This window comes from Hypomesus nipponensis, chromosome 4 (assembly GCF_054491055.1).
Source record: "Hypomesus nipponensis isolate SF chromosome 4, ASM5449105v1, whole genome shotgun sequence".
NCBI classification, from domain to species: domain Eukaryota; kingdom Metazoa; phylum Chordata; class Actinopteri; order Osmeriformes; family Osmeridae; genus Hypomesus; species Hypomesus nipponensis.
Genome location: NC_140364.1, coordinates 2,954,059 through 2,981,719, shown reverse-complemented (window position 1 = coordinate 2,981,719; position 27,661 = coordinate 2,954,059). Strand labels below are relative to the sequence as shown.

At 46.8% G+C, this 27,661-nt stretch overlaps 1 protein-coding gene across 1 annotated transcript; it reads right to left on the bottom strand.

Annotated features, from left to right (window-relative positions):
• Positions 1-22,928: 22,928 nt before the first annotated feature.
• On the bottom strand, positions 22,929-26,006 carry LOC146295015 (tumor necrosis factor alpha-induced protein 8-like protein 2). The gene is made up of 4 exons (XM_084695538.1): positions 25,881-26,006; positions 23,813-24,014; positions 23,476-23,598; positions 22,929-23,171 (listed from the first exon to the last, which is right to left on the bottom strand). The coding sequence occupies exons 2-4, from the start codon at positions 24,005-24,007 to the stop codon at positions 22,929-22,931; spliced, it is 561 nt and encodes a 186-aa protein (XP_084551664.1). The 5' UTR covers positions 24,008-24,014; positions 25,881-26,006.
• Positions 26,007-27,661: the final 1,655 nt, after the last annotated feature.

Below are 27,661 nucleotides of genomic sequence, written 5' to 3'. Positions count from 1 at the left end.
GTTAGGTTGTGAATGCTCAAGTTTGTTATTAACAGGCTTTCTCACTGTCAGCTCCCTCATCCCCTGTCCTCCCTCCTTCCACTGTCTCTCCCCCGGCCTCCCCTCTCTCTCCCCACCTCTTCTCTCTCCCCTGGCACAACTTTGTCTCTCAGGCTGTCTCCTCACCCCCTCCATCCTCCCCTCCCCTTCCCCTCACTCCCCCCCCCCCCCCCCTTGCTTCCATCAATTCACCATGACCATGATGATAGTATTTTTATAAGCTCCGTAAGCCTTTTTTTATGTACATATCAAATTGTATTTTTGTATATGTATGATTTGGATGCATTGGGATATATTCTGCCTCTGTGTGTGTGTGTGTGTATGTGTGTAAATGATAAAGTGCCCATTTTAGCCATGCTCGTCTCCCACGCACCAATGTCTTTCAGGGACGTGTCTGTCTCGTCGCCTTTCCTGTTTCTGCTCTGTTCTCTAACGAGCCGCCGTTAGAGACTAACTCTCTAACGAGACTAACTTGCTTTCTGCGAATGAACTCTGACCCCCCAAAAAGTCCCGACGCTTCGCCAGGGTCCTGCTCTCGGACGCCTCGGCTGTTTTCACGCCATTCCACGTCGAGAGGAAGAGTGGGGGTTGCTTTTTCGAGTGCGTTTCCCTGTTTGGCCTGCTGCTCCTTGTGTTCTCCTGCAGGGGGCGCCACCCTGCTGGCAGAGCTCCTGTGTCGGGCCAGAGCTGAGGGGAGCTTCCTGACACCAGGAAGAGGAGTGAGTGCTGGCGGGGGGCGCTGTGTCGTCGCTGATCACGCACGCCAATGCTTTAGTAAACAGATTCCTTTTGTAACCTGCACCTGTTTGACCTCTTCTGGCACCAGCTTCTGTTACTGTTGTCTGACAAAATGAGAATTTTCTAATAAAAGGAACTTCACATCCCAAAACGGAGGGAGACATCCCCATCTAGAACGTACTCTGAGTCTTCCTTGTTAGAACATGAAATCATTCACTTCATTAAGGGTACCCTCGCACAGAACTTTAGCGTGTCGAGAAGCTCGGGGCTAGATGTTTGTTTTTGTCTTTATGTCCTTGGTTTTCTGATGGACATAAAACGAATCCTCCGTGAACAAGATCCTCTCATCCCGATCACCCCCTGGAGGAGCCAGCAAACGGCAACAGAGGGAGGGGAGGGGAGAAGGAGAGGGGGGCAGGAGAGAGAGGAAAGGAGGAAAGGCAAGAAAAAGTTGGGGAGGAAAAAGGTGAAGGGAGTAGAAAAGGGGCGAGGAGAGGAGGACGAGCGAACAACAAAAGGTCCTCTGGTATATTGTCTCATGTCAAGAGAGCGTTCCGTTGAAATTGATTCTGAATCCCTGAACTGAATAGGACGATGATTCATGAAGGGGTGTAATTGGATTGAGTGTCATGCTTAATAGCACATTAAATCAAACTGGAATTTGATTTCTTCTCGGAAAGTGGAGCAGCATGCTGAATGGAAGCTCTGCACATGACAAACGGACAAAACCTGGTTAGATACACCTGGAACTGGGCGGAAGGTTGCCATTGTGACAAACACATTTCCCCTTGGGGTTGATGAACTGATATCTAATGTTGTCTAATCTAGACCAGGCAGGGTGGCCTTAGTGGGCTTGTGAACGGGGGTCGTTGGGGTCACACGAGGTCAGACGAGGTCATGGTGTCTGTCGAGTGAGGGTACGCGGCTAGGAGAGACACAGGTATTTCGTGAGAAGATGCTGTCCGAGGCCATCACTCCGTGTCCTGACTCAGGAGAGAGTGAGGAAGCAAGACCAGACAGATAAATGGATGAATAGATAGGTAGGTAGATAGATAGATAGATAGAGGGATGGAAGGGCGGACGGACAGACAGACGGATGGATACAGAGTGGGAAAGAGAGAGAGAGACGGGGGGAAGGAGCAGGAGAAAGAGAGATAGGGAGACAGAGAGAGATGGAGAGCCGGAGAGAGTGACGCAGATGGTTGGTGGGTTTGAAAGACATGTGTCAAAGTATGTGATGAACTATCTGTGCCTATCAGGGATTGATGAGAGTTATCGATCTTAGCTGAGGCCTCAAGAAGAGAAAGAGAGAAAGAGAGAGTGATGGTGACATAGAAAGATGGAAAGAGATGAAGAAAAAGAGGGTGAGAGGGGCTGGAAGACAAATAGAGGGGGAGGGAGAGAAACGGAAGGCAAAAAAGAGAGGAGGTGGAGAGAGAGATGGAGATAGAGACTGAGAAATAGTGGGACCAAATGGAACTGTCAGCTTGCCTCTATGGGGTGAAGGAGTGTTTTTCATCGCCATGGTGACAGGAGCTGAAATAGACAGATTAAAGAGATTCTTTAGATTCCATCCTGAAACCGTGCACTTCATTTCTGCCCTTCTCTACTTCCTTTGGCCATCCAGACAGAGAGAGAGAGAGCGATGCCTATGCAATCCCAGTCTGTGATGGAGGGACCCTGCAGGTCAGGACAATAACAATCTTCCTGTTCTTCAATCTCTGGTTCCTCTCCAGTATACTGATCAACACCAGCTGAACTAATGGAAGAGAGAGCGAGAACCAGAGAGAAAGAGAGAGGAATGCAGAGACAGAGAAAATAAAATACCTGGAGTGAGAGTGCCAAATAGAGAGGTAGAGAAAGAGAGAGGTAGAGGGGTATAGTGAAAGAGAGGGGTGGAGAGAGAGTTCATGAAATACCTGGAGCGAGGGAGAGATAAAGAGTTCTAGAGAGAGAGAGGGATGGAGAGAGAAAGAGAGGTATAGAGAGAGAGTGAAAGAGAGGGAGAGCAAGAGAGAGAGAAAGGGAGAGAAACAGGAGTGTGGTTTTTTGAAGATGGGAACAAAGTAATTAGCCCTCAGCCTGCCCTGAGGGAACCGCTCCAGCGGGAGCAACGGCCCTGTCCGATAAGGACCCGTTCCCACGGCGACGCTCCTCCACGCAGCCCGGCCAGGGGGAGCCAATCAGAGCCAGGGCAAGTTTGTTCTGAAGTAGCAGGAAGTGAAGCAAGAAGCTCTTACAGGTCAGCACTCGCTAAAAAGCTCTTCTCTGAAAAAGGAAATAAAGTGAATTTGTTTCCGCTTCTGGGAGTGTGAGTGTGTGTGAGAGAGGGCAACTGCTTAAAGGAAGCTTTCAAGCAAAAAAAGTTACGCACAATTACCAACATGGGTTGATAAAGGCACCTTCAAGTAATCTTGCTGTAAACAGGTTTTGACATACCTTTTTCTGTTCTATTGACGTTCAGGACAGCGTTAGAATTCTGTGGTTCGAGGTTTTCAGAACTCATCTGGATGACGAGTGTAGTGGTGAGGACAGGAGAAGCGAGGTGGGGAGAAGGGGTGAGGAGAGGAGGGGTGAGGATAGGAGAGGAGGGGTGAGGATAGGAGGGGAAGCAGAGAGAAGGGGCGAGGAGGGGCGAGGAGAGGAGAGGGGAGCAATGCATCATCATGACACACTTACAGAAACGTGACTCCTGGGCTGACAGCAGGATACGACCGTAGCAGAGGAAAAGGAGAATGACACCTGAGAGCCATGAATGACAACTGGGTCAGGAGTCAGAGAGCTGATGACATCGAGGAACAACGCAGAACATCCCTGCCAGAGACCCTGCCAGATCGGAAGTGTGAATCCCATCAAATGAAATTCATACTTCTATGCCCCTTGTAACAGAGTAGGCAGAAACACGTTCCCCACATGTACGATGAGAAGGGGTAAGATGGACTCTGTGTGTCAGCACCTGTGGGGGTCACTGTGGGGGTCGCAGGAGCTCAAAACACTCCGTCTCACGTCAAAACGTTTCCTCTTCCCGGATGTGTTTCTGGAGTCACAATCAGCGCCTCCGCGAGAGGGCCATGTCTTGCCCGTGTTCCGACGCGTTGGAGTCTGTTGTTCCGTCCCATGCGACAGCTCCGGCGCCGTGCCTCTCAGCTGTCGGCGTGACGTGGCTGGCAGCCGCTGAGTGCTGGGGGGGGGGGGGGTCTGAGTGGCGTCCTGTTGTCGTGTGGTTTGGGTTGTATCGTTGTGTTGGATAATGTGCGGGTGTGTTTGCTCGTTTGGTTTGTTTGTTTCTCATGGACGTTGTTGTGTTGTTGTGTTGTTGGGGCGTTCTCGCCCATGTTCCTCCACGTCTCTCTGCTGAGAGAGAGAGAGAGAGAGAGAGAGAGAGAGAGAGAGAGAGAGAGAGAGAGAGAGAGAGAGAGAGAGAGAGAGAGAGAGAGAGAGAGATAGAGAGAGAAAGAGATTGAGAGAGAGAGAGAGAGAGAGAGAGAGAGAGAGAGAGAGAGAGAGGGGAGAGGGAATGAGTGAGAGACTGAACGCAAGAGGGAGAGACAGAGAGAGAAAGAGAGGGAGAGAGACAGTCGGCATTGGCCGCCTATTTTAAGTGGCGGTTACCATAGGAACCGTTGGATTGGTGAAACGATAGACCGATCATGTGTTGGGCTGCTCTATGGAGTGGGGGTGGGGGGAGTCTGGGAAGGTGTGTGTGTTGTGGAGATGTGGGGCGGCGGGGTGTGTGTGGGGGGGTGTGTGTGTGTAAATGAACACACGCTGTAGCTCACTTGCTAGGACTGCTTTCTGGAGAGGAGAGAGAGAGTAAGACAGAGAAAGAGAGAGAGACGATAGAAGGAGAGAGAAAGACAGAGTTCCACTGTTGGTTTGGCATTATGAACATTTGTCCGTACGCGCCAATAGAGCCCATTGAACTGAAATGAATTGACAGACAATATTTCAGGACTGCTCCATACAGCAAGAAGTTCCTTGCTCTCTGACACCTTGTCTCACCCTGAGCTGAAATACCTCCATCTGGTAATGACCAGGCACCTTAACGACCTTAACAACCTTAATGACCTTAACAAGCCTTAACGAGCCTTACTAGCTGTAAGGTCAACAAGCCCAGTTAGCAGTGTGGCGGCAGTCTATGTCAGGGTTATTACTGTCTAGTGTTCCTGATGGATGCTCTCTCGGTGGGTTTGTGTTTCTCTGGTACTCCTTGTCCCTCCTAACCACACACACACACACACACGACACACGACACACACACACAACACACATACACAGGCCTCACACACATGGCTCACCCCCCTCCTCCTACAGGACCCACACACACGTAAGCGTTGCCTTGCTGTGTTACTGGCCTGGTGATTCTGCTGGCCTGGGCTCTGTTGCATCCCACAGATGGTTTCCACCCGCTCCAACTGTAGCAGTGCCAGCCGTCTGCTAGGGTTTAATCGCTGTTTCTCTCAATTGCTAAAACACATTTCCTGAACGTGTACGGTGTTTTTTCCAAACTCTTAACACATATCTTCATACTTACACTGTTACACTGGCCAAACCCTTGACTTTTGACCCAAAATCAAACACTGTAGTCAAAAACATATTATCTGTCGTATAAACCTTCGGAATAGCCTTTACAAGCTGCTGGGACGAATTGAAAACAGTATTGTAAAAAGGTTTTCATGAACCATTGACTATAACGTGTACCTGAATTTGAGATATGTTCCACCTCATGAGTTTGACAAATATTACGGGATGTTTATTTTCTATTTACATTATACAGCAATTGCATTTTGGGCTATTGTTTCTGTAGTGGTCACAGTTTACAAATAGTAATACTGTTATAGCCAGCAACACAAATCCATTACTGTGATTCGGGGAACCAAAGCTAAGAAAACAAGGAAACAAACAAAGCATTTTCTCTTGGGTAACAGGGCTTGAGTACGCTGCAATACTGTTCACTCTGGGTCAGCTGACCAGGGTCAGGCCAAAGTTTTGTATTGACATCACAGTCAACATCTCTAGCCAAACCGCAGGGAAAAATCCCCTTGATTGCCAAGCCATCACCGTCAAGACTCCACAGTAATGTCCCCACAAGCTTCTTCCATGGCTTGGAGAAGATTGTTCTGTACATAAGGATTTCTGTCATAGTGTGGCCAAATCTGTGGCCAAAAACAATCTCATTTGAGATAGTTGTTCTTCTTCCTCTTCCTCTTCCTCTCCATTGTCTACCTCCTCTCATTCTGAAAATTCTGCCTCTTCCTCTGATATTTGCATCCATGATTTCAAAGTACAGATGAGCTTACCTTTGTATTCATTCCAAACCCCTGATTGCTTGTTGAGTATATTTGCATGTTAGTGCCTACACATGGATATTTGGTTGTTAAGGGTGTTTGAATAGCGCTGGTTTGAGTTTACTTCTCAAACGGCAATGTTTTCTGAATGACATAATGGTGACAATTGTGTTTTAGAGTGAGAGGTGTGTTTAGACTTCTTCTTCTTTAGAAGAAGTGTGAATGAACCTGAGAAATGTGTCAAGAAGGGTAAATAGTGTTTAAAGACTGGGGTACATGGTCTTTTTCTGCTAGGAATTGGCAAAATGGTTTCGTGAGGATGGCTTACACATACCATGTTTGTGAGTTAGCAATCGAGAAACATTGTAACATGGCCATGGTGGTGGCCTCGGAGATAGAGACCCTGTGTGTGTGTGTGTGTGTGGTCTGAGGTGAAGTATCTATCACCATATGCACAACACTACTATGAGTAGAATCATGTTTACAGTTTTCTCCGATTGCTTAAGCAAAATTTTGAAAATAGGGCTCACTTTGTCAAAACACGATTCACACAACCAGACACACAAGTAGCAGGACACCTCCAATCTTTTGTAAACACTTTGTTCAAAAGTATACAATCCATACACATGGTTCATAAAATTGGACTCTGTTTGAACCAGTTACACACTGTTGTGCAAAATTTCAAACACTTTCACTTAGTTTTCTAATAATGTAACCTGCTTGATTTTGTCAGAGATATTGTTATAGTAGAGTACGTAAAGTACATGAATATGTTGACCAACACAACACACAAGACTAGCACTGCACACTGATGACAATATGTACTGTACTCTCCACAAGTACTCTTTACGTCTACGTAAAGGTTGCATTTTGTGCAGAAAATCTGAACATATTTCAAATCAAATACTGTAGTAGGCTACATACTGTAAACACAGCAAATACATTTGTGGAGACAAAAGAAAGCCTACAGCAAATGAAATTGTAAGTGGTGAATCATAAGGCCGGAAACGCTTCGTGTTTGTCCCTGGCTTGGGAAACAATTCAATTGTGGTTAGATGTTCAGGGAGATAATTGACTCGTTACAGTAATATCTGACTCCAATTTTAGAAATGTGCACAAGTGCGTTACCTGTAACCTTGAGCGCTAAACAGTTAATGACATGAAACGCTGACGTAGGTAAAAATTGTCTGCTTGATCAGAGCACCGACCTTAAAGTATGCATACTCACTAATCAGTTGTTTATCTCTACTATAATATGGATTTAACCACCGACCTAGTATGTAAACAGACCACTCAGAGGCTCCGGTAAATTCCTTCGGAGCATGGAGATCCACTGTAAGTGACTCAGAGGCCTTAAGTTAAAACCTACTTCAAAAGTCTATGTATATAATCAGTATAGCCGTATCAACCAGACTAGATCATGGCTTTCACCGCCATAGCGTGATAGATACGTTTCAAGGAGAACAAGTAACTTTAAATACACAATAATAGTTTATTATCTAAATGGAAAGATAATCAATACAATGATAATGAAACATCATCAAATACAAAACATACCTTCAGAGCAATGGTTAACGAAGGTATTCACAATGAGGACTAGGCGCCTAACGCACCGGAGCTGTATCATAAACAGAACTCAAAGTCATTGGTAGAAAAGTGTGTCTCCTTATATACACCCAAACCTGACTAAAATGGGGACACCGACCATATGACAGAAAAGTTGTCATTGGATCATTAATCAAGGCTGCAGTTGACCAAGTGGTGCCCTTGCAAGACAAGGGAATATGTTAAACACATGTTGGTCTGCTGCAAGCACAAACTCTGTAAACACTGTAAATGAACATGTTACAGCAGAGGTCTTCAACCCTGGTCCTCAGGGACCCCATGTCCTGCACGTTTTAGATGTTTCCCTGCTCCAACACACCTGATTCAAATCAATGGGTCGTTATCTAGTTATGCAGAAGCCTGTTAACGACCAATCATTTGAATCAGGTGTGTTGGAGCAGGGAAACATCTAAAACATGTAGGGCAGGGGGTCCCTGAGGACCAGGGTTGAAGACCTCTGTGTTACAGCATTAAAAGTATTACTACAATGTAATACATCAAATACGAAACAAAATGATATCAAACATGACATTAAAAGCTTTTTAGAACTATATTTACAAGAACACAACTTTAAATGATAATTTCAGAGTCGTCCTCTGTCCACCTTCCTCTTCAACTGTTGAGATCACCTCTCCAGAGGTGTGATTGAGGTGTGATTGTCATTTTAGCATTCAAGCAAATCAAACTGTCAACTGTCCCAGACGAGTGTGTGGATGACCAGTGACAAAGGGGCTGCCAAAACAGCCCTACAAAATCTAGTACATTGTTTTAATCATGGACTGCAGTGAATTGGTAAAGAAAAAATACTGATGTAGTGCATATAATAGGCTACATTTTACTGTATTGTAGACAGTAGAGAAAAGTAGTTTTCATCCGTGCTCTTGTCGAAATGTCCAAATGACTAATGCCACAGTATATTTGCTGAGGTTGGGCCGAACTCTCTGTCCAGCCTCTCTCAATGTAGCCCCATGGTTCACAACGTGGTCAACCAATGCTGCTCGAATTTCTTTAGATACTGTCAATTTGTCCCTATTCTTCCACAGCCTCCAGGTCTATCTCTACCCCTCCCTACCTCTCTCCCTCTCCGTCTCCTAGCCACTCTTCCTCTCCCTGTTCCTGCAACATTGCCTTCCATCTTTGATGAGGACAGGTACACTGACCTATGGCCTTTTTATAGTGCTCACACCTGATTGGTATGTTTACAATTCAGCACTTTTGGTGCTTGTACACCTGAGGCCCCTGATCCATCCGTTCATATGTGTGCCATTTTACAGGATCTCTCTCACGTCTGTCTCTCTCTCCCTCTCTCTCCCTTCTCCATCTCTCTCTCTTTCTCTCTCTCCCCCCCTTCTCCATCTCTCTCTCTCTCTCTCTCTCTCTCTGTCTCTCCCTCTCTCGGTCTCTCTGTCTCTCTCTCCCTCTCTCTGTCTCTCTCTCCTTCTCTCTGTCTCTCTGTCTCTCTCTCCCTGTTTGAGCCAGCCTCTGTGTGGTTGAGGAACAGCAAGAAGGAACACCCAGCCACACTCAGGAACTTTATTTCTTTAGAAAACAGGAAAATGTACTTGAAAAGAGAGACCTGACAGAGAAGAGAGAGTAGGCAGGAGTGTGTGGGCACACAACGGACAGCAACACAGAGATATGTTCTCCAACGTTCTCTATTACACCCTACAGTACTTGAGTATGGTAAACTGTGGATATGGAGTTAGACTCAGTGACGAGGCTAGAATAGTGACAATGAACTGAGGTTGGGGAGGAGAAGACAATACCACAACTCCCATCAGCCACCTCTTCTATGCACCTGATTGCCATATTAATGACACACCTGATCCTCATCAGGTAAGCCAACGTACAACTCCGGCCGGTCAGAAGCCTGCTTTGAAAACAACTTCACCAACCCCTCTCTATCTCCTCCTCTACTCTCCTCCTCCCTTCTCCTGTCTCCTCCTCTCCCCTCCTATCTGCCTACCTGCCTCCCGTCTCCTGTCTAACCTGTATCCAGTACCGGTCCTAGCACATTTGGCGCGCTAGGCAAGATTTATCACCAGCACCCCCCCCCCCCCCGGGAGCACAAATCGGGGTGCTACCCCCCCCTCCCACCGGGAATGCCGCCCCCCCAACCACAACACGACACATGGCGGTTGGCGCCCTTTGCCGGTAGTGCGGGAGGGTTAATAAATGGATGCACTTCGGAAAATGCCGCCCCCCTCTTCATGCCGCCCTAGGCGGCTGCCTATGACGCCTATAGGAAGGACCGGCCCTGCCTGTGTCTTTCTCTGGAGGAGGGCTATACCTGAGGTATCTTTCATTTTTCTCTTTCTTCTGTGCCTTGCCTTCTCTGAGGGTTTTAGGCTAGTTCCAGGTGCTGATGTGCGGGCTCGCGGGAAACCCTCCGTGGCATCGCTAGCCGTACGAATAACGTTGGATCGGATGACTGTCCTAAGCACATGTAGTCACACTGAATGCATGTGTGACATGGAAACAACAAAGACCAAAATAGACGTGGTGTCCCACGTGATAGAAGTTCTCCAGAGTTGGGTGGAGAGGAAGTCCTTTAAAGGGGGTTCAGGCCTGACGTGTGTCTACAGTCACACCGGCTGTCACCTGGAAACACACGGTTTAGAGGCCTGCGATAGGACGGGAGGGAGAGGGGAGGAGGGAAGGCGAGAGGAGATGGCAGGAGGGGGGGGGGAGTGTTGGGAGATGAAAAAAGGAGAGGAGAGAAACGAGGGAGGGAGTGACGAGAGAAGGGAGGGGAGAAAAGAAGCGGACCGGAGAAGAGAGAAGAGAAGGGAGAGAGGAGGGGGGGGGGAGAGAGGAGAAGAGAGAAGAAGAGGTGGGGAGAGGAAGACAGATATAGAGGCGGGTCTCAGTTAAAGGGATCAGAAGAGTAATATTCCTGCAGACACAGCAAAGCCAGTTCCTTTGAGATACAGAGCCCCTCCACCTGCAGCAGGCCCCCAGCATCACATCTCTACCCCAGAACATTCTACCACACGTATTGTACATCGCATCAGACTGCTTGCTGTACATACTACACAACACTTTATACCATCATAAAACATACACAAAAGGATAAATATACACCAGAATATATACATTATCTACACATAAAATATCACACTACATAAACTACATGTATATGAATACATATACTACATTAGTGGGGACCAAGAAAAATTGGGGAGGACAGGTGGAAAACCAACCCATGGCATCATGCTATTTTACATTAGTTGGCTACCTATCTCGACTAGTGTAGATCCTCACATTAGCTGCTTAATTCGTACCCCTTAAAAAAGGAAAACGTAAATCTGCAAAAAATACAATTCGGACAACCTCCTCTGCCTCTATTGAACCAACCTTTTTCAAAAGAGGAGAGAACATTTGCAAAAATGATACTGAGATTTGGTAATGATTAGTTATATTTTGATATCCTTCTTGCTTCTCCAAAATAGCGGAGGAGCAACCTTGCCTGGCTCTATGGACCATTCTCACCCGTCATAGATACAGTAGATGTATACACATCTAATAGCTTTGGGGCCCCTTAGGACGTATACTGAGGTGAGCTGTCGGTCATGGTGTGTCTGTGAGAGAAAGAGTGTGAGCGTGGGATGGAGTGTCTGAGTGTGTGAGACAGTGAGTCTGTGTGTGTGTGTGTGTGTGTCTGTCTGTCTGGCTCTGGGGTGTGTTTTCTCATGCAGAGAGAGAGAGAGAGAGAGGAGTAGAGAAAAAGACAGAAGCAGTTTATTCATATTTCTGTCTTTGCTGTCCACCCCCCCCCCCCCCACCCACCCCCAGAGTAATGATGACTAAGCATATCATCGCTGAGGGTATAGAATGCTCTCTCCTCAGAAATACAGGAAAATCACCACCTAATTGAAGAGATAACCCCCCACCCCACCCACACCCAGTCAACCCTCCCCAAGCAATCACCCATGCCTGGGAGTCAGTCAGAAGGGTGTGTGTGTGTGTGTTGTGAGAACCTAACACAGAAAAAGCTGATGACTGCAGCATTAAAAACCCATCTTCACCTCTGACAACATTTCAGACCTCACTACAGGAAGTACTGTCCCCAGGGGCGCCGTGTAGGGGGGAAAGTTAGGACAATTCCAAGGGCCCCTGACTGACAGGGGCCCCAAAAAACGAATATTTTTTTTATGGGGGCCAAAATTCATGGCGTCGCCCCTGACTGTCCCTTTCAGGATGACCACTCAGGTTTGTGATTGGCTTTGTCAGGGTCGGCCAGTCGACCAGTCATATCTTAGGCTGCAGGAGAGGGCTAGCCCTGAGGGAAACTGCTCTGTTCCAGTTAACTTTTCACTCTGGCAAAGCTGCGGCCACCCGTGGGGCCAGGGAAAAGGACCCCTGCTGCCAGACAGTCTCTTTGAACCGTGTCGAAACCCCCCAGGGGGGCGGGGAGTGAAAAGTAACTGACATACTAAATACAGCATCCTCTAAAGGCTGTGTGGAACTGGATGCCAGCCTATCAGGCAAGGCTGTACTGGAGGGCCGCCTATCAGGCGATGCATTAGTGGACAGCAGCCTATCAAATGATTTCTTAGCAGAGTATAAACTATCAGATAATGTCTTGGTGGTCGGCAGCCTATCAGGACACGTCTTAATGAAAGGAATCCTATAATGATATGTATTGGTTGAGGGCAGCTTATCAGGATATGTATTAGTGGAGGGCAGCCTATCAGGTGATGCGGTTCAAAAGGGCAGCCTATCAGGCGATGCGGTAGTCCAAGGTGTCCTTCTCCATGTAGTCAGTCCAGGTGGAGGAGGGCATGCTGCGGTAGGGGTCCAGCAGGATACGGAAGCATCGCACCACCAACAGGCCCAGGAGAATGAGGAGGATGAGGAGGAAGATGAAGGCCGCCCTCTGCTCCAGGCTCAGGAAGGAGGAAGAGGAGGAGGAGGAGGAGGGAGGGTCAAACTCGGACAGAGGCAGGGTGCTGGTCAGGAAGAGCTCTGCCATCTTGTGTGCCGGACTGGTTGGCATGGCGACGGACGACCTTGGTTGTGGGGAGGTTTTGCTGTCTTGAGACGGGGGACGGGGGGGGAAGGAGGGGGGAGTATCACTGAGGCACCCTGTAGGAACACAAGAGAACATAAGGAACCGTGCTGGGTCTTCATGATTCTACGGCATCCCTGGTGCTCTAGCTCTCTCTGCAGCTCTACTCCCCAGCTCTCTCGCCCCCCTCCTCAGCTCCCTCCCTCTCTTCCACTCCTTCAACTCAGCATGAACTTCTCACCTTGGACTGAAAGACAGGATTGCTTCCTCACTCCCTCTGTCCTTCCCTCCCTCACCCCCTCTGTCCTTCCCTCCCTCCCTCACTCCCTGTATCTCTCCTTCCCTCCCTCCCTCACTCTGTCCTTCCCTCCCTCACCCCCTCTGTCCTTCCCTCCCTCACTCCCTGCCAGGGCCCCCCAACCCATCGATGTTCTTTTTCAATCACCGAATGATCTTGTTCTCTTTTCATCCATTTCCTTCTCTCTCTCTCGCCCTCTCTCTCTCTCGCTCTCTCTCGCCCTCTCTCTCTCTCAGTCAGGGGCTTCTCCTCTGTTTCTCCTCTCATTTCTTTCCCTTTTTCTTCTATTTTTTCTATCACTTGTTCTCTCTCTTGTCTCTCTGTCTCCCCCTCCCTATATCTAGCTCTGTGTTAGGTACCAATCTCTCCACTTCTCCTTTTCTCCCTTCATCTCTGCGTATCTGCAGCGCATTCGCTGTTCATGTGGTGAACAGTGGAGGGAGGGATGTCTAGGGAACAGCAGGGGGTCTAGTTCTAGTGAACAGAGTAACAAGGTCTTAGGAACAGTGTTGGGTCTAGTTTACATTTACATTTTAGTCATTTAGCAGACGCTCCTATCCAGAGTGACTTACAGTAAGTACAGGGACATTCCCCCCGAGGCAAGTAGGGTGAAGTGCCTTGCCCAAGGACACAACGTCATTTTGCACGGCCGAGAATCAAACCGGCAACCTCCTGATTACCAGCCCGACTCCCTAACCGCTCAGCCACCTAACTCCACAGCGGTGGGTCTAGTTCTGGTGCAGCTTCGTGTGGAGCACAGAGACATGATAAACCTGCTGGACACACACCACACTGTTGCTCAACTCAACTCATCTAACACACGCACACACACGAAAGGCACACACATAGGCAGACACACACACACACACACCCTGTAGCTCATCAGCCTGCCCCCCCCCCCCCCCCGTGTGAGGAGGAGAGCCTGACCCCCCCCCCCCCCCGTTCTCTCCCTCCCCCCACCCAGGTGAGTGTGAGGATCAGGAGATGTCATGCAGGTCTGGACCACCTGTGGAGAGACACTCCAGCAGGTAGCAGCAGGTCCTCTGCAGGGCTCTGTCTCACTGCCCAGACCTGTGTGTGTGCGCGCGTGTGCTGACAACTTGAGGCGCGGAGGGTTTCAGAGTGTGTTTATGTGTGTCTCTGTCTTTCATGAACTGTGTGTGTGTCTTTCATGTGTGTGAGTGTGTGTGTGGGATGAGAGTGACCACTGGGCACCCATTGTTATCTCCATGGTTACGTAATCATAGGGGTGTTGAGCCAAGGCTGATTATGTAAGCATCTGCTATCTTATATGGAGATGATGCTCATCTGGTTACTAACCACAAATGTACCTACAAAACTGTGAACGTTGACACGGTGTTAAACTAAGGTTAGCATGTGAGCTTAACACCTACCATGATACGGTTTTTATCAATTGCTAAGACACATGTCTTGAATGTGTACTGTGTTTTCCTGCAAACCTTAGACACACATCTTCATACTTGCACTGTTTTGGCCAAACCCTTGACTTTTGACCCAAAATCAAACACTGTCGTCAAAACCATATCAAATGTTGTATAAACCTACCTTATCATTCAAAATACACACAAAGCCCTCAAATAAAATCAACCTTCTGAATACCCTTTACACACTGCTGATAGGAATTGAAAGCACAATTATAAAAGTTTTTTTATGAATCATTGACTATAACGTGTCTTAATTTTAGATATGTTCCACCTCATGAGTTTGACGTTATGTAAATCATAAAAATGGCTATTACAGGATGTTTATTTTCTATTGACATTATACAGCAATTGCATTTTGAGCTTGTGTCACTGTAGTGGTCACAGCATACAAATAGTAATACTGTTAGTCAAATTTGTTACCCAAATTCATTACTGTAATTTAGGGAACAAAGGCTTAGAAAACCAGGAAGTAAACAAAGCATTCTTCTCTTGGGTAACAGGGCTTGAGTACGCTGCAATACTGTTCACTCTGGGTCAGCTTCCTGTCTCTGACCAGGGTCAGGCCAGAGATTTTCATCAACATCACAGACAATGTTTTCTCTAGCCAAACAGCAGAGAGAAAATGCCCTTGAATGTCTAAGCCATCACTGACAAGACTCCACAGTAATGTCCCCACAAACTTCTTCCATGGCTTGGAAAAGGTTGTACTGTACATAGGGATTTCTGTCATAGTGAGGCCAAATCTCATTTGAGACAGTTGTTCTTGTTACTCTTCCTCTGTCTCATCCCCTCCTTTGTCCACCTCCTCTCATTATGGCAATTCCTCTGATATTTGCATCCATGATTTCAAAGTACAGGTGAGTTGACCTTTGTATTGATTCCAAACCCCTGATTGCTTGTTGAGTATTTTTGCTTGTTGATGTTTACACATGGATAATTGGTTGTTAAGGGTGTTTGAATTGCGCTGGTTTGAATTTACTTATCAAGCGGCAAGTGTTTTGTGAATTACATCATGGTGACAATTCAAAGTCTCAAAATTAGAGGTGTGTTTAAAATTTTGCAAAGAGAAATGCCTGAGAAATGTGTCAAGAAGGGTCAATTGTGTTTAAAGACTGGGGTACATGGTCTTTCTGCTGGGATTTGGCAAAATGGTTTTGTGAGCATGGCTTACGCATACCATTTTTGTGAGAAATCGAGAAAAACAGGAATGGTTGCTTCCATAGCACTGTGTGTGTTAGTGTCGCTGTGTGTGAACTCACAGCTCCAGGGTGGTAGAGAGGAGTTGGTGTCTGTGTGTGTGTGTGTGTGTCTCTGTGTGTGTGTGTGTGTCTCTGTGTGTGTGTGTGTGTGTGTGTGTGGGAGAGCTTACAGCTCCAGGATGGTAGAGGGGAGTTGGTGTCTGTGTGTGTGTGTCTGTGTGTGTGTGTGTGTGAGAGAGAGAGCTTACAGCTCCAGGGTGGTAGAGGGGAGGTGTTCAGTGTGTCAGGGGTTAACACCAGTAGTGTGATGACATGTTTAACGAGCCCGATGTGTCTGTCACACACCGCCTGCTCCCATCCACAGTGCTTTAATGACCTTTTGTCATTAGTTTACACTGCAGAGTGGAATGGAAAATGGCTAGATACTTGATGTGGAGTCGTACGAGCTGAGGAAACGTCACCCACAAATAGATTCCTCTGTTTCCTACTGCCTGAGAAAGAGAGAGAGAGACAGAGAGAGAGAGAGAGAGAGAGAGAGAAGGAGAGAGAGAGAGAGAGAGAGAGAGAGAGAGAGAGAGAGAGAGAGAGAGAGAGAGAGAGAGAGAGAAGGAGAGAGAACCCCTGTATGGGGTTGGTGGGACCACCCCATACAGTCATTGTTGATCAAATACAGCTTGATGCCACACTTTATTGCGCAATCTCCGTAAAGTCTTCTGTCATAAGCAACTGTTTGTTTTGACGAGGAATCTCTTCACAAATTGATGTTGAAATGTATTTGACAAGCTGGCAGGGAATCTTTAAACAGAGTTGCTGATTAGCCTCATCATTCAATTTACAATTTACAATAAACAGATTAGAACATCATTCTAGCGTAGCTTAACTGAATATATGAATAATGATGGTTATCATTTTCAAACCTTTTTATTTAAGACATTTGAAAAGTTCTACACTTTAACGGCCATATTATTACAGGAAAACACCATCTTATGTTTATGACCGAGACGAGATTAAAACTAACATTCTGTTGAGCAACATTTAGAACTAGCATTGATGCCCGGCTCTAAAGTAACCACGGCAATGGTCTCGATGACGCCATCCAAGTTCAATACTTTTTGTTTGCCACATGCTAGACGAACAAGAACACCTTTTAGAATGTCGCTCTCGGGTATGAATTAAACGTTGTTGCAACCGATTACATTATGCGGTTCTTTATTGTTGACCAACATGTCGATATAACCAGGATAAACCAGCCTTGCAAGTCAAATCCCTATCCCCCTTTTGCTCCTCCCCCACTTGGCTCTCTCTCTCCGCCCACCCTCCGACCCTCACCCTTCTGTTGTGCCCATCATCTCATTCTTCTCTCCATCCTCTCCTCCTTTCTTCTCTTCCTTCCTCATGCCTCTGTTCCTTGGGGTAACTGTCTGGTGACTAATGAGCTGTTGGTGACTGCTTGACTGTCTGTTAACCTTAGCTATCAGAGAAGGCTGACCCCTGGAGATGGAGGAGATTTGTGTGTGTTTGTGTGTCTGTGTGCACAAGTGCATGTTTACAGATACAGAGCTTCATGCATTAGCTGGTCATAATAGTTATTGATCTCATGCTGTGGTCTGTGTCTGCTCAGTAATGGCTGCTGTCACTTAGGATGACACACGAGGGGCAAGGTGACAGGGTCACCGCGGGGGGGCTAGGAGGCCGTGATGTAACCCAGGGTTGTGGCTGGGGCTCTTGGTTCCTTTGTTTGATCTGGGGGAGGGGTCTTGGAACCTGGGGGGGTTCTAGAATATGGTCTCTTTAGGATTCTGAACATGATTTCTGGAAGATTCTAGAACCTGGTATCTGGATTTTAGCGCCTGGTGTCTGAGGGATTCTAGAATCCAGCCATGTTTGATTCCAGCTGAAAGTGATAGCATTGGCAGTTTCCTCATCTTAACAGCTTTGCCAGCATGCATGTTCCCATGACTAGCACTCCCCCCCCTGCCCCCACACTCACACACACACACTCTCACACACACACACACACACCCACACACACACACATACACACACACACACACTGTCCTCCCCCAAATGTGAACCCCCCTGCCCTGGTCCATCATCTTTCAACCCCAACTCTGACTCACCCCATGCCCTGGTCCATCATCTCCCTCCCACTGGAAAGGCAATCTACCACATTCCATTGCTGTTGAATGAGTCTTGGTGCTTTGCTTCACAACACATGAGGGACCGACCATGGTGGCTTATGAAACCCATTGCTCACCACTGCTGTAGCCTACACAACCTCCTCTTATCTCTCTTTCACACACATACACACACACACAAACACACACACACGTACACAAACACGCTCAATTTATCCAGGCCTCTGTTATCTAAAACCGGTACAGGTGTATTTCCTTGCCTGCCCAACCGTGGTGATTGGTTTTAATGTGGAGATGACACCCTGTAGCTGTCCAAGATCACAACCATGCAGCCATACTAGCAACAGAGCTGAACATTTCTACAGTTTCTGTCTTCTCTGACCACCATGAACAGTGTGTACCTGACTCTAGCGGCAAGATGGCTAATTTTCTGTCCACCCCCGTTCAAATACATCCCTTAATTAAATTTAGACACTACACAAAAGCTGATGCTACGATCAAAGGATATAAGTTACTGAATGAGTGAGATCAACACTCCTTGTAATCAACGTAAAACCTTCAATAAACACTATTGCTAATAATTTCTAACTTATCCAACCCAATTTTTAAGAAATCTTAATCACACTTCTGGTTTTTAAATGGATCATTATCACAACACTTACCTGAGGGTGGAGATCACTCGCTGCCTCGTATGCGCTGTACCTGCGAGACGCGGTACACTGACTTCTTGTTCGCGCGCCCTCATGGAGATACCCGCGCGCAGTGGCTAAAGCTGTATCCTGATATCGTATTCACTATCACTCTAAAACTCTGACAAGCGTCAAAAGACACGGATCTCCAGAGTCACAAACTTCGCGTCTTTCGATCTTGATTTGAGAAATGTCGACAGGGCTCTGCTCTGTCCCTTCTCGCGCTCTCCCTCCGATCCTCGTGCGCTCCAAGTCCTTTTGACAAGCACGGACAGGCAGCTCCTAGTCTCTCATAGCAACCAGTTACTATAGTAATGACGAGGTTGGACAGTGTGGTGGTAGTAGTGACGATTAAGGTGATAATGAAGATGGTGGGGATGATAATGATGATGATGAAAAAAACTGTATGAGTACTTATAAATCTCTATTTTAAAATGTTTTTTTTATGTGCACAGAAAAACCTAGGACTAGATAGTTGTGTTGGTCCAATACAGTACGAACTAACACGCTCGGAGACCTCTTAATCCAGTTCAACTCTCGGAAGTGTAGCCTACTGTAATCACACAGAAGTGAAGCTAATGATTTTGACTCAGCTAGATAACCAACCGGCCATTAGGGCGGTGTTCAAACTGTGGGACTGACAACTCTGTCATTACACTATAACGTCAGACTCAGCTGTGTCACTCGCCAACAGAGAAAGATAGGCTACAGTAAGTGAGAGAAACCAACGCATCAACGACGGCCCGTAGGCTATTGAACCACCACACAGACCAGCGCTTTCCAACCATGTTCCTGGAGAGTTATCTTCTTTGTCCTGTTCCTGTTAGCCCTCTTCATACAATCTATCCTGTCATAGACCTGTTTCTGGACAGCGGTTAGTTAGCCCTGTTCCCGTAGAACTACCCTGGTCCTCCCCCGGGAGCTTTGCTCTAAAATCGAATTTAGAACACCCGATTCTAATAATTAGCTGGTTGATGAGATGGATGGTTGGGTGGTTTGGACTAAAAAAACGCAAGAAGGAAGCTTTCCCTGATTAGGGTTGGAGGGTCCCAGTCTGTGTAGTATTAAATGTGGTTTGAAGTGCTGCAAGACACTAGGCATAATAGGCCTAGTTAATTTTGGTCTAATGACAGCCCCTAGGGCTGCATAGGTGAATGTTGTGAAGAGGGGATGAGATGGTGGAAAGGAGGATGTGAAGAAGGAAAGGGGGAAGAGGAGGAGGGTATGAGGAGTGGTAAGTGAATAGCAATGGGAGTATTGGAGAGGAGAAGACGTAGGTTGAAAGGAAGAGAAGGAATTTGAGCTCACACAGAATTCAGTCTTGAAAATGTCTCTTCAGGGATTTAATCCCAATAAAGAAATACCAGAAATCAATTAGCGACAAACGAAGCCGTTAATGTTCATCTGTCCGCGACGCCGACGTCTATTAGACTTAAATGGGCTTTTCTCCCGAAAACAGATTTGTCTTGCTCTACCAACTCCCTACACGAATTTAAATACTTTATTCTAAGAATAATATTTGCCCTACCCAAAAGCCCACACACAATTTACAGACACAAATAATCATCCGTTCGCAGTCCTATGTAATGTCTTTAAACAGTAATTTTATTCAAGATTTTACTGGACATGAACACACATTTCTTTAGCAGGTACCAAGAAAGGACTTTCAGACAAAAATTGATTCCCGTCTGTGGAAGCTAGGCCTACTATCGCCCAGTTTATCTGCATCAGAGAGTGAGAACATGCACATACATAACTTTACGTTGATGGAAATATTGTGTCCAATGTTTCGGTATATATCTAACATCCTTGTTTAGGCCTACATTCTTGGAGACTAGACAGTTATTAACAAGATTAATGATGAAATTAATGAATCTTTTTAACAATTATCCTTCTGACTGCATTATTGTACCTGCTTTGTGCCCTAAATTATAAGCAATCCGTTTTTACCAGTTTAAATAGTTTTGCCGCGGACTGACGGATGGGTATCTGTTTTTGGCAGAAAGACACTTTTTGGCATCTGCAACCACAAGCAACACAAAGATGTAATTTCCCATTCCGTCCAGTAGGAGGCAGCATCGACTCACCATATATGAACCTGGCGCATCAGAACAAGAGCTTGATAACAAATAGAACATTGAACGGTCACTAGAAGCAAAGTCCACTTACATACAAACCTATCATGTCCAAGGTGTATGTTTGTAAGACGTTGTACACCTATGTTTATTACAGTTTTTCTCAATTGCTAAAACACTAAAACCCATTGGCTGAACAAAGTTCTCAGTAGCCTGAACTCCTGTAGCTAATTGTGCCTGTCAGTGGCGTTGTTAGACATAAAACTGTACTGGGGCACAGGACCCTATTCATATCCCCCCCTTTTTTTAAGCGTGCTGCGCACAATGCACTACAAGGCTATAGAAACTCCCCTTGCGTAACCCACTATACAACAGTTCAGGGAGGCAAGTTTTGCAGGGACATCTATAGTTAATGCAAGCGTACAATTGTTTTTAGTTTCATGTAATATTGTTTTTATGTTTTAGTAAAAATAAGATGATCGGTAGGCCTATCATTTAGAAACTTTCTTTAGTTTTGTTATGTTTTCTTACCGTTTTTTTTCTGGGATTATCAACCTAAATTAATGCACAGACTAATAAAGTAAATTGTTACACGTAAAACTCAAATTTGAGATTTTACTGGGGCACAGCAGATTTATACAGGGGCATGTGCCCCAGTGAAAAGGGTCTAACGATGCCCCTGGGGCCTGTCTGTTGTCAATACCTTAAACCATTTCACATGGTGAAACACCATTTTCAGATCTCACTTAGAATTTTCAGCAAAACTCTAAACACATTCTTATTTTTAAAACACATTCTGCACTCTAATGCATATGTTATACATACTGGTAAACACAAATGGCAACAATCAAATACAAATAGAGAAAACATGTCATTGACTAAACACAACCTCTCAAAATTGATTTCACTTGTTTCAAATGATGTGACACAACCAATATAAGCCAGTTCAGAGGGCAAACAGGTTGTTGAAGGTGGGAAAATATTGCTTGTGATGTCGACAAAGTGCTCTGGCCTAACCCAGCCCAAAGACAAGAAGAAGCACATTGATCACATGTTTACTCCTTAGATTTTTGTCCTTTTTACTGTAGTACAGTGCATTGTAGGCTGTATACTGTACAACGAACACATTGTACGGCCCTGAACATTGTGCTTTCCACTTGTTACAGTAACAGTACTGACTGCTCAATAGATTTTGACTGGTTGCAGGTTCTTATCAACAAAGAACAAGAGTGAGTTGTGAGATGCAGGGTACAGTACTGTATAGGGGTACTAGGAGGAGAAAGAGCAAACAAATTGCAAAGAGCAAAGCAGAGTAATAATTTCTGATCAATTTTGAGCTACTTTGATAGAACATGTTTTTGTTCATCGAAGTGATGAATATGACGGATAAATATAAAATTTGTTTTGAGCGGTTAGGAGTCGGGCTAGTAATCAGATGGTTACAGGTTCAAATCCCAGCTGTACTCAATGACGTTGTGTCCTTGGGCAAGGCACTTCACCCTACTTGCCTCGGGGAATGTCCCTGTACTGACTGTAAGTCGCTCTGGATAAGAGCGTCTGCTAAATGAGTATATGTAATGTAAATGTAAGTTACTTCTCCCTGAGAACAATGTTTTGAACTATGTGCTTTCTATTTTTTGATGTTGTTTACTGACTGCTTGATAGTGTATATAATTTTGATCACTTTGTTTTATGATTTGAGAGCAGTGTTTGATTTTGAGCACAGGTAAATCTGTTTTGAGGCGAAAGTTTCATTTTTCAAGAGGATTCAGAGGTTTTGTAAATGGTGCTTGAAAATGAGGTTTTGTGTTTACAGTTTTGAGTTTTGAAGTGGGTGAATGTTTCAAGAAATGTGTTTTAGCAATTGTGAAAAACTGTATAATGTAACAATAAAACAGTGTACCCTCGACCTGAAATTAATTGCTTGACAACTGAGCCATTACATCTCCTATTATCAATGTGCAATGTGTTCATTTAGCAGACACTTTGATCCAAATTGATGTAATGGAGGGCTTCCAACCTGCCACCTCTTGCTTTGTGCCAACCGCGCCACGTCATATGTCCGTGTTGTGGTTGGGGGGGGCGGCACTCCCGGCCTCTTTTCTGTTCCTCATCTCAACACTCCCTCTCCAAACTTTTTGGTTCCCTCTCTCATTCTCCTCCTCCTCCTTCCCCCGTGATGGCTTTCCCCCCTCCTGTCTTTTTTATCGCCCTCTTCTTTTTGACCTTTCCTCCTTTCCCTCCCCATCTCAGATTCCACCTCCCCTCCTCCTCCCTTTCTCGTCCTCATCACTCCCCTCCTCATCCTCCTCCCCCTCTCATCCCCCTCACCCTCCTCACCCCCTCGTCGTCCTCCTCCTCCTCTCCCTTCTCATCCCCCCCTCGCCCCCCCCCCCCCCCCCTTCATAGCTTCCCCTCCTCCATCAACAGGTTGAGTCCGGTGCAGATCTGGGCGAGGCAGGGCCACAGCGCCCCCTGTGGGTTGAACAGGTGCGTGAGCAGGCCTGGGTCCGCGTAGTGGCTGAACACGTGGCGGATGCGCCCGTGGGATTTGGCCGTCAGGTGTTTCTCCACCAGCCTCAGCAGGAGGTCTCGACAGCCGTTCAGAAGCTCCTCCATCACGGCCATGTCAAAGGTGAACTCCACCTGAGGGGGTGTTATTGCAAACAAATACTGTTTGTGCAAACTAATAATGGGACAAGTTATGGCACCTCTTGAAGGTGAGCCGAGAGGTCAGGAGGGGAGAGAAGGAGACAGGAGAGGAGAAGAGGAGACAGGAGAAGAGAGGAGGAAACAGGAGAAGGAGAGAAGAGGAGGGACGACGAGGGGAGAAGAGGGAATAGCTGAGGAGAAGGATAGAAAGTAGAGAGGAAAGGAGAGAAGGGGAGAGGAGACGCGATTGGAAGACAGGAGAAGAGAGGAGAGGGAAAAGTGTTTTTCATATGTGTACCTCGTGGAAGCTGATAGCCGTCATGGCTCCTTGGTGGATCTTCTTCTTGAACTCCAGAGCCAGAGCCATCTCCTCTGGGCTGAACGCCTGATGACGGAACAGGACCCCCACCTTCACCACCACCTGCAGCACAGCACCACCTTATTAACACACACCGTCCCCACCACCTGCAGCACAGCACCTCCATACACACACACACCTTCCCCACCACCTGCAGCACAGCACCTCCATACACACACACACCTTCACCACCACAGGCAGCACAGCACCTCCTTATTCACACACACACACACACAAACACACACACACACACACACACACACACACACACACACACCTTCACCAGGTCTTTGACCACCTTCTTGGCCTCCTCCTTGTTTCCAGAGTGTATCTTGGAGACGTGGTACAACTGGTCCAGGATCTCGCTGCTTGTGTCATCGATGAAGAGCTGCACCACGGACTTGGACGCCACGTTGCTCAGGAGCTTCTTCTGGGTCCTCAAGGCCACGTCCTTGTAGCTGAAGCCAGCCATGCTAACTCTGGAGGGGGGGGGGGGCACAGGGAAGGAGAGGAGGAGGACGGAGGGTGAGGAAGAGACAAGATGGGAGGGGAAGGAAGAGGAGAGGATGAGGGAGGACAGGAAGGGAGGGTTATTGACAAGTCAAGGTTCCTTTGTTCTTTGTTAGTGAGATGATAGAACGCGAGTGCCTGTGTTTATGTATATGTGTGACAGTGTACATGTGCTGGAAAGTGATTGTGTGAGTGTGTGTGTGTTAGAAATGGTGTGTGATTGTGAGTGTGAGTGTTAGAAATGGTGTGTGACTGTAAGTGCGTGCTAGAGAGAGATTATGTGTATGTATGTGCAAGAGAGTGTGTTTAGAGTGAATGGTAGAGTGTGTGTGTGCGTGTTTGGAAGCGAGAGGATTTGCTGCTGGATGTTATGGTTTCCTCAAGCTACTGCAGGGGTCAAAGGTCAGTCCCCATCTTGGAGGAACCTTTTGATGGACACTGTGACCTCATCATGATGCGACCTCAGCTAACCCCAACGTATCCACTTATCCCCCAACGTATCCAAGACAATAACAAAGCTCTACAGTAAAGTTAGTCACAGTACAAGTTAGCGTTTAGCATGATTGCCATATCACACAACTTATGTAAGACCCCGTTTCAGGGTTTTGTATTTTTGTTGCCCTGTTAGCTTTCACATATCTGCCCAGGAGAAAACAGTGAGGTTATTTCGATTTAGATTGTATTTATCATTTACCCCGAGAGGTCAAAAACCTTTTATGAAATTCGAGTGCCTTTTTGAGGTACATATCACAGGGTGGGGTTGTGCATGATTTGGTGGGGTTGTGCATGATTTGAGGGAGAGCCCATGCACAGCTTTTCACCAGAGAGCATTTTTTGAAATAGTACAGGGGGCAGGATAAGACTGAAATGAACGACTTCAGTTGCCCTTTAAAGGGTCAGCTACTGCTGAACTGTTGCTCGTGATAATTGATATCCGTTTACGGGAGACAACCATCTAGGGACTCCCAGAGCTGACAGGATATGATGTCATCTGTTTGATCTGCAGCTTCCCCCTCAGTGGGAGCCAGCGGCTGGGAGGGTGGCGACCTGGTTGCTGCAATAACAACTGGAAGTGAGATGGAGGATAACCAGTGAGCATCCGTGAGGTTAAGATGGAGGTGATAGGCTGCAGGCTCCTTGTCACAGCTGAGGTTGAGGGCAGACCCTGATGTTCGAGGAGTGTTTGGACTGCCTCGGACACAGGAGTGTAATCATTTTGTGTCCTCAGGTAAAGTCAGTGGTCGTTTAATGTCAGTCTATTTCATCTATTTCATCTGAGCCCATTTGGTTTTCCGAATGTGTGACACCATTTTAGAGAAGTGTCTCTTTTCCTGTATTATTTCCTGTCTAACTTCCTGTCGGTTTTTTGCAACAGAGACAGAGAAATGAAACCATGACTGCAGAGACACACGCACACACACACACACACACACACACACAAACACACACACACACATGTAGTGACAATGTTTCATAGCTCAGCCTTCATGGAATGTCTGTCTACTTCAGAGGAAGTGTAATCATTGTTGCTAACGGCTTGGTGTCTAAAATAGCCAGGACCACTCGTACCTTCCATTCTGAACAACCAACCATGTGCATGCTCACATGCACTGCTCACATGCACTGCTCACATGCACTTCTCACAAACATTTTTCACCTGACATCCTATCTTGCGATGCACTCCTCTGAAACACATACAAAGCTCAAATGCATTTGAAGACAGTGAAGATGTACAAGTGTACTGTATACAGTTTACACACACACACACACACACGCACGCGCACGCACACACGCACACACACGAAAACACACACACGCGCACACACTGAGCCTACCTGCCTGGACCCTTGACTCCTGAGGCAGGTGATCACTTGTGGAAGTTCCACATCTAGAAGCTAAAAAAACCACACTCCCCACGATGCCGTGCACTCACTTGTCCCTCGCTCTCCGCACTGTTTCACACACACACTTCCTTGAAGATCTCTCTTTAAAATATTACAGAGGGCACACCCCTGTGCTGACATCTCTCTCTCTCTCTCTCTCTCTCTCTCTCTCTCTCTGTCTCTCTCTCTCTTTCCTTCTCTTGCTCTCTCCCCCCTCTATCACTCCAGCGGTCTCTCTCGCCGTCTCTTTCAGATATGTCAACGTTTTCTAGCTCTTTCTCTGCAGCATTTGTACTCCGTTTTGTTCCCCTCCTTGGGGAATCCTCATTCTTTCTCCTGGTTTGGGACTCATGAGTGACAGACAGACAGCATAGCAGGGCAGAGCAGAGCAGAGCAGAGCAGGGCAGAGCAGGGCATAGCAGGGCAGAGCAGAGCAGAGCAGAGCAGGGCAGAGCAGAGCAGTCTGTTCATTCCTGTCTGTCCTTCAGTGACGTCTGCATCCCATCACTCTCTCAGCCCTCTCCAAGCGTCTCCACTGACACTCCCATACAAGCATGTGTGTGCGCTTGTCTGCGTGTCCGTGCGTGTGTGTTTGTATGCGACCCTCCAGGGTGGAGCGAGGAACCTGATGAGAAGTTGTGAGAGGAGTTCTTTCAACTGACCCTTGACCAAACCATCTAGTCTTAGTTTATGCTTCTCAGCCTTCTCAATGGTTTCCACAGTGTGTGTGCATGCATATGTGTGTGTATGTGTGTGTGAGTACGTGTGCATGTGTGTCTGTCTGTGTGCGTGTGTACCTGTGTGTGTATCTGTGTGTGTGTCTGTGTGCGTGTGTGCCTGTGTGTGTATCTGTGTGTTTGCATGTGTGTGCGTGCGTGTGTGGGTGCCAGAGTCCCAGTAGTAAGCAACATCTCTAGTTTTGTGGAAGGGGGAAGCGCTGAAACCGTATACACGAAGACCGGCCACATTACACTGACCAATCAATCAGCTCGCCCCAGGTGCTCTCAACCAATCAGCTACTGAACAGGTGGCGTTAGAGGTCCCTAAAGTATTTTAATGCCCTTGAAATCCTACTGTGTCTTTCAGACAACCAAATTACACAATTCCCCGTCCTGCTCTGACACAGATCCATTTGGCAGCGCAATAACAACTGCTGCCATGGCAACCGACAGGAAGTTGCCAGAACATGTGGTTTCCTGGTGTCCTCTGACCACCAACGAGAATGAACACAGAGAGGGAGAGAGAGAGAGAGAGAGAGAGAGAGAGAGAGAGAGAGAGAGAGAGAGAGAGAGAGAGAGAGAGAGAGAGAGAGAGAGAGAGAGAGAGAGAGAGAGTAAACAGATAGACAGAGATACACAGAGAGAAATGAAAGAGAGCAAGCGGGAGAGAGCGATAGGGAAAGAGAGACAGAGAGAGATTGGAGTTAGAGGGAGAGAGAGAGCAAAGAAAACGGTGTGTCCAACAGTGAGTTGGACAAAAACACAAGTAATGGACCTGAGGTGTGGTGAAGCATGTGCTCCTGCAGGGGGCACTGTGGCTCTTCAGCTGTCAGCCCTGCCTCCTCGTCCTGCTCCAGACAGCAGCCATTCAGACGATCCGCTGTCTAACCCTAACCCACGCTAACGCAGGGAACAAAGAGAACACACACACACACACAGAGATACACACACAGATACATGAACATTGTATTCATAACTCCATGCACACACATATGCAGACAATGCACACACACG